Raw genomic sequence first — 7,742 nt, 5'->3', positions numbered from 1 at the left:
AAATGAATGGCTGAACACTATTTTTTAAATGAACAATTATTTTTTTAACATTTTGTCCGACTATAAAATTTGTTTATTTTCCAACGGTTTAATCTTTGTGTAGCAATGTTACTCATTCACAATGAAAAGCCAAGTATAAGATATATTTAAGTTTGTGATTGTGCATAACACTTTCATTTAAATGCGAGGAAAACTTCAAGAGAATAAATCATGAGATAAAAAAAACCTTTCAAAACACATTAAATTTTATATACTTTTTTTATTCAATTTGATTCTTTTATATATGCAGAAAATAGTTTTACAAATTATGAGCAAAATTGTCAAACGTGACGTCATTTTATATTAGAGCTCATTGTAGAGATAAGCAAAAGCTGTCGGAAGGCCAGTGTGCTCGACTGTTATCAGTGTTTGATAGTAAAATAAGAGCCTGGATAATGTAGAATTTTCTAAGAGCATAATATGGGGCATATGTTTGTCAAAATCTACGTTAAAGTTATGGGCATTTGACACTGAGCTTCTATTATACTCTGAAATAAGTGTGTGAAGTTGTAAGCCTATTTTCCCTTTCATACCAACTTCAAAAAATACTTAAACTGAGTGTGACGCAGGCATCGGGGTGAGTACAAAAACTTTTCCTATTCATTGAATAGAAGAGCTAAAAATACAATAGTAGAAAATGATGCTGGAATATTTCATAAAATACCAGTAATTTCCATTATTTTAAAATATTCGTAACGGGTGTCAGTTTTAGAAATACGCACATATTTCAAGAAAAATTCAAGAAACATATTCACAATATATATTTGGAAATATTTGTACATTCGCCACGCTATTTGCTAATGTTAAACACAATGTCCAGGTTTTTTTTACATTTGTAATAACTGTTACATTATGAAATATAACAATATTGTCAGAAACAGCAGTATAAAGTATATATTAGGAAATAGTTGTCCACTTCCGGAACATCTGTCGTTTGCTGTTTGTCTATAGGATGTGTACCTTAACGATAAAAATACATGAAATGAGATTTCTTTATACATGTATATTTATAACATAATCATCCGCAGTTGTGCACGTAAATGTTTTGTCGTTCAAGAGTGTTCAGGCAAATAAAAAAAATATTTTCTAAAATATAAGAATGTTTTAAACATATACAGTAAAAAACCCTCAACTAAGGCCGCCATCGGGACTGGACCAAAGTGATTTTAATTGTGAGGTGGTCTTAATTGTGAATATTCTTATCATTGCTTACATACTTTAAGACCATGGTCTTTTTTAGTCATTTTGAATGAACAAACAATATGTATCTTAATCTACAAATACAATATATGTTAATTAATTAGATGAGAGCAAAATTTTTTCTGAAGAAATTTAAAATTCTAAATTCTCTTTTGTTTGATTTCAATATTAATTATTATATAATAAACATATTTCATCTATCATATAAGAAATTATTCCTCACAAAATAAATGTGCTGAAAGCAACATTGAACCACAGTAACTCTAAAATTTATTTTCACACATTATTTCATACAATAACCCTATAATGACAGTTTTTGACACCTTGTTAAATCAAGTGTCATGCCTAAGAGCATTCAAGCAGATAATAACAAAAATTATGTGATCTTGGTAGGTGTTGACTTTAAAAATCAGTGGTCTAAATTGTGAGTTAAAATAAAGAATAAATCAAATAATTGGGACTGAATCTGGTGGTCTTAAAAGTGAATAACCGGGGTGGTCTTAATATTGGAGCATGTAACTATTGACATAAAGGTCAGAAAATTCCATTCTTTTAAAAAATGGTCTTAATAGCAGGGTGGTCTTAAATCTGAGTTGGTCTAAAGTAGGGATTCTTCTGTACTAGTACGTGTGACTTTATTTCTGCCTCTTCTTATCTACAAACATACTTCATTAGATCACTTGAACTGGCCTCTAGTGTTACAAAACTTTTCTCTGTAGCTCTGTCTAAAATTTCAGGATTTTCATTAATCAGTGAAAAATCTCTGTGGCTTTCTGACCAAGTCATACGGTGACACAGAGGTGACATGTGTGTTTTTTATCTATCTGGTGGCCACGAGATAATTAAGTGGTGCGCACGAGATACTATGTCGTGGCCAAGGGTGCGCACAAGATACTATGTCGTGGCCACGAGATAATTAAGTGGTGCGCACGAGCCACGAGTTACTTAGTCGTGGCCACGAGTTACAAAGTTCGCCGTGGCCAAGGGGTAATTAAGTCGCGGCCACGAGTTACTGAGTCCTGTCCACGAGATAATTAAGTGTTGCGCACGCGATACTATGCCGTGGCCACGAGATACTAATTCGTGGGAACTAGATAATTAGGTCGTGCACACGAGATAATTAACCAATCAGATTCTGAGTTTTAGAGAAATTTTTTCAACTCTGTCGGCACTGGTCATTGCAACATATTTATTCAATTTTCATAGATGGACATTGGTGAAACGGGAGTCAAAATGTATGGCTTATTTCATAGTGTTCAACAGAATTTACCAAAATGGTATCAATGATGACGTTGTTGCAATCTGATTAAAATACTGAGATCGAACGCCATAATAATTCATTGCATTGATAATTGGCATCAGTGATACTCGTTCAGTTGATTTTAAATAGCATTACCTATATCATAAACTTACCATGTACCAGACTGACTGTTGTCACACTTATGAGAAACAGTGTTTAAAAAGTTTTGCCAATGTGCGAGAGATGTCCCTGAACACACTCCATTTATCAAAGTGTCTAATGTCCCTTTAAGGGTCAACCATTCCCTGTAAAAAATGTTTAATTTGGAATATCTTAAAGCTACATGCCTCGCACGTAACATGTAAATTATTACTTTAATATTTTTCTTCTTCTTAAAATCTTAATACATTCATTTCAAGTTTGATTTTCTTGAAATATTCTGGCTCATCTAGAGGCATGCAGCTTTAATGTGTAGAATATATTTATTTACATGTATACATACACATGCAGCCCTGATATATTATACATATAATTATTGAAGGTAACACAATTCTTGGATATGTTTTCGGAGAAAATGAGTTTTGCATTCTTATATCGGACGTATATGAAACAATATGGCTGACTCAACTTATCAGGTGCTATTTTCGGATGATAAATTTAAAGGCTAATTCATGCCTATGATTTAGATCACAGGAACTTGAAAATTCTATCAAATAACCACTATAAACGATCATATAAAAAAATGTTTATATATACTATATATGGGGTAATTTTTGGATATTATCGTTAATATTGGTTATTTGATATAATTTCAAGTTTAGAACATATGAAATGATGAAAGTAGCAACACCTGATGAAAGTAACGTTGAATGTAAAATAATTTAGAATCCATGTATGGTTGCAAAGAATTTTGGCTCCTATACAAAATACTTAGTCACTAGAAGTGTACTTATTTCCAAAAATGAAAAAAGAAGCACAGAAAGGCAATGGATAATTGCCAATGCCTAACGTTTTGACAACTGTAAAAGGACAACGAAAATTAATAAAAATAACAGCGTTTTCAGGTTAAATTGGCCTCAAGTAAAGAAGGGTTCTAAATTTGATTTCTTCAAAATAAAGATATCACAGTGGAATGCTTTACAAAAACGATCTTCAATAGGAAACACAATAAGAGGACAAGTTACCATGACAACTTACGTGCAGATCACCGTTGTGTTCTCAGTGCTGGTCGCATAGGAATTTTCAAGTGACGTCTGGAACGTACTTATAGCGTTCAAGGCGTCCTGGTTCACAACTGAGTTACCACAAGTTAAAGCGTCCGTGACCTCTGTAAAATATTCAAACACATACAAAATTAACATAATTAATAGATGCACAGGTTTACTTTTTTGTGTTCATTAATAAATATTCCTTCATCGAATAAAAGTTCTAATACAACGATCAAAAAATAGTTTGCCGTTTATATGTTCGTAGCTATAATACAACTGTAGCTGGTCAGTGCATGCAAACTCAACTAAGAATATTATAATAAATAGTATATAAAATAATTACCAGACTCGATCTGATCACAGAGTCCTAGATATGCGGCCGTCAATGCGTCACCGTTACCAATATGAACAGTGTGATCATTTGACATACATGGTTCCGCTACAAGTTCCATACAATACGTAAGGCACGTAGTGTTACTGAAAATATTTGAGAAATAAAAATATTGACGTACATGTATATATAAAAATAGAGAAAAACTGAATCCTGAAAGAACGCCCAAAGCGACAAACTTGAAAATGTTGCAGGCTCGGTTTGATTGAGCCAGTTCATGGACGGCACTGGTGCAAAGTGCAAGTTACCGTCCACGCCCCCTATCACCGGTTTAAGCAGAATTCAACATTTAAGATTGAAAACGGTGAAATTTTATTTTAGAAACATCCGATAACTATTAGAAAAGAAAAGCAAAACATTTAATCAACGTCTGTTTTTTTGTTGTTTTTTTTCTGTTTTTTTATTTATGTTTTGTTTTTTTGTTTTATTATTATTATTGTTATCATTATTATTATTATTATTATTATTATTATTATTATTATTATTATTATTATTATTTTAAAAAAAGTACACCAAATTTGTTTTAGCACGACTGTGATGAAGGCAAGAATCACTCTCGAATTCACTTCTTCTTTGGACTAACTATGGTGCCATACAAGTGCGGGACACTTTTTTCCGGCTCCATCTACTGTAATTTTATTTGCCGATTTCGGGAAGGCACTCATGCGTCAAATATGCAGTGATTTAATTAAGTACAGTTTTTCCTATTATAAATGCAGCATATGTTCGCCCATATAGTTTTATTCCGGTGGCGAGGGTAAATAAACCCATCACACACATGCCGTATGAGGGAACGTGGTCCTGACCCAGTAACGCTCGAATCATAGAATAAAATACAAGAGACAAGAGTGTGCTTTTGTTGCGCTGTAAGACCTACCCGCAAATACTGAAACTTCACAAAAATATAAAGCATAGTTTCCAATGTAAAACGCACGGGTGTTTGGTGCGTTGATTGGTCACTAACCGCCCCCCCCCCCCCGGCCGCCTTACCTCTCCATAAAGAAAAGAAAAACATACATATATGTATTTTATATGTATTTTTAGTATAATATTATGTATTATGTATAATATGTATCGTTTTTTTATTTTTTATTATTGCAGTAATAAACGCACACTTACAAACAAAGATTCCTGTAGTTGGTAGCGTTGACAATTGGGAACATGTAGTACGACAACATTTGATTGTTCATTAAACATTGGTCAAGGTCATCTTTCACAGACTCTGGTGTACACGCACTGTTTGCGCATGTGCAAAGACAAAGAACTGAAAATAAAAAACATATATTATAATCAAATACAGCGTCAAATATCCAATATATGAAATACAAAATATTCTAGAGGAGTTCCACAGAGGTCAAAAAGCATAAAAAGATAAAATAAGAAAATCTTCTATAGATCTAAGGAACCACTTTTAATGGAAAATTCTGCAAAAAGGCATAAGGAAAAATACTCAGTATTAAATTGAATATCGATTTTTTGTGCGATTCTTAGTCTGGCTTGAGCAAAAACCGTTGCAACGCTTTTCATTTTTTGTGATCGATTTGCACAATCAAATCATCATCCTGGGGGGACGGGGTGAGGGGATGGTCTGAAAATATTTGGTGTCCCGTTATAGTTTCCAAAATGATAATTATTGGTCAACAACCTGAATCATTTTTTTTTTCTATCTGTTGCACTTTTGGTAATTAGTATAGATATAATGATTTAGTATTTTGTATGGAAGTCAGAATACTACTTTGTTTACATTCTGCTACTTTTATGACAGATAATTTCACATTCAGCGCTACATATTCTTCATGTTATAAGCACCTAACATACATGAAACCATTATTTAATTAAAATTTATGATTTATGTATATGAGAAATAAAAGAGAATAAAAAGAAATAAATATATAACATACCTGTATAAACCGTGTATAATAGAGTGTTTGACATTGGTATTTTGATTCCAACTGTTTTGTTGTTGTTGTTGTTGTTTTGTTGTTGTTTTTTTTTATTCAACATTAAATGTTCAACGTGCTATATAGCTAGTTAGTTATTTTATCAACATTATCACCATTCCTTTGAGAAGTATCTGTATTCACTTTTACAATTTAAATTCCTTGTATTCATTTCTTCAAAGGCGATCAAACATTCCTTTAGACCGTATTTTATTTCAAACTATACAACTATGTTGAAATTTTATTTTCAGCAAAAAAAAAATACAGCGTAACATTTATTATAAACTGAATATTAAAACCTACTCCAAATTTAACATTAAATATTGCATGATTAACTCATTAATTTCACCAGCTAATTGATTGTTTTCGTTAATTAATCCTATAAGCAATGTTTATGTTTTTCATAGACACGTAATGTATTTTTAGAAAAAATGAATGGTGTCATCCGAGCGAACTATTTATCTTTTGTTATCTGCCAGCTACTCTTTTGTTTCAAAACGTATAATTATAGTCTTAAACTAATTCAATAGTGAAAGCGTGTCGAATTTCTGCTGAATTGTTCTATATAGATAAATGTGTACATTGTATATTATTGTGGCGTGTGCATTTATATGGGCAATTATGTATATATATATATAATATATATATAATCATAGAACCCGGCCCAATGGGCCTGTAAGTCACCAATTTAATGATTTCATAATGCATCGTATAACACATAGAATGTGGTGTTCATGGTATAAACAAATACAAAGTGAGGTGGTTCTAATTAATGCGAAAACAATATTTATAAAAGGCTACAAATGTTTAACGCTCTATACAAAGCTTGATAAATATACTATATATTAAACTTTGGTAGCATAATCGCAACAATAACATTATTATCTTAAAAATACACCTTTTATTAATAAAACCGTGTTTCAGATCAAATAAATTAAATTTTAAATATGATTTATTAATATAGTTGGACAAACGTTCGTCACAGCGAGCCGTTGCATGTGATCAAAATATCCCCGCTACGGCATTTTGGCGCCAAAACAAAACCACTGTAAATTACTAACCCTGCAGACGAAAAATATGAACGTGCCACACTACTACTCCACTCGGTTCCCCGTGGGTGGGGATGGGAGGATGACGCGTAACATAAAGGAATTTTATACATATCCTCATATCAATTTTTAACAGGGCAATGATGACCCTAAATTACACACCATCATTTGGAAAAGGTCACAATTCTTTATAAACGTAGTTAATTGCGTGTATCAGTTTTGTCATAACATATATGATTTGTGAAATATTGTAAGGATGCTTTAAAATCCAGTTTCTCATAATTGTTTCTCATGAGAGGACTTAAATAACTATTAATATTACTATATGAGTCCATATAAACTATTATTGCAAGGTTATGACTGCAGGACATCAAACAATTTTACGCATTTAGTTTAACACTAGCAGTTCTCTCATTGTGTTTTCCTGCACAAGTTTATAAACCCGGGTGGCTCTATGAGCAAGATTCATTCAATATGTTAAAGACACAAGATGATGGTACATGCTTAGTATCTATGCTCTATGCTCTGTGCATTCTGCTTAATGAGAAGACTTTTTAAACATTTTTGCTATGTACACTAAGTGATGAGACTTTTAAAGAGGTCTTCTCTACTTGACAATGTTATACCGGTATGTTGAATATCTAAGTTATAGGCATTGAAGGTATCTAAAAGAGG

At 32.2% G+C, this 7,742-nt stretch overlaps 1 protein-coding gene across 1 annotated transcript; it reads right to left on the bottom strand.

Moving 5' to 3' along the window:
* Positions 1–239: 239 nt before the first annotated feature.
* Positions 240–6,378, bottom strand: LOC132735621 (uncharacterized). The gene is made up of 6 exons (XM_060722596.1): positions 5,980–6,378; positions 5,198–5,342; positions 4,031–4,164; positions 3,677–3,806; positions 2,653–2,784; positions 240–999 (listed from the first exon to the last, which is right to left on the bottom strand). Exons 1-6 carry the CDS (start codon positions 6,080–6,082, stop codon positions 885–887), a joined length of 759 nt encoding a protein of 252 aa, XP_060578579.1. The 5' UTR covers positions 6,083–6,378; the 3' UTR covers positions 240–884.
* Between the last annotated feature and the right edge of the window lie 1,364 nt (positions 6,379–7,742).

Source organism: Ruditapes philippinarum, unplaced genomic scaffold (assembly GCF_026571515.1).
Source record: "Ruditapes philippinarum isolate M1 unplaced genomic scaffold, ASM2657151v2 ctg464_1_1_1_1, whole genome shotgun sequence".
NCBI lineage: Eukaryota > Metazoa > Mollusca > Bivalvia > Venerida > Veneridae > Ruditapes > Ruditapes philippinarum.
This window is presented reverse-complemented; position numbering and strand designations above follow the sequence as displayed.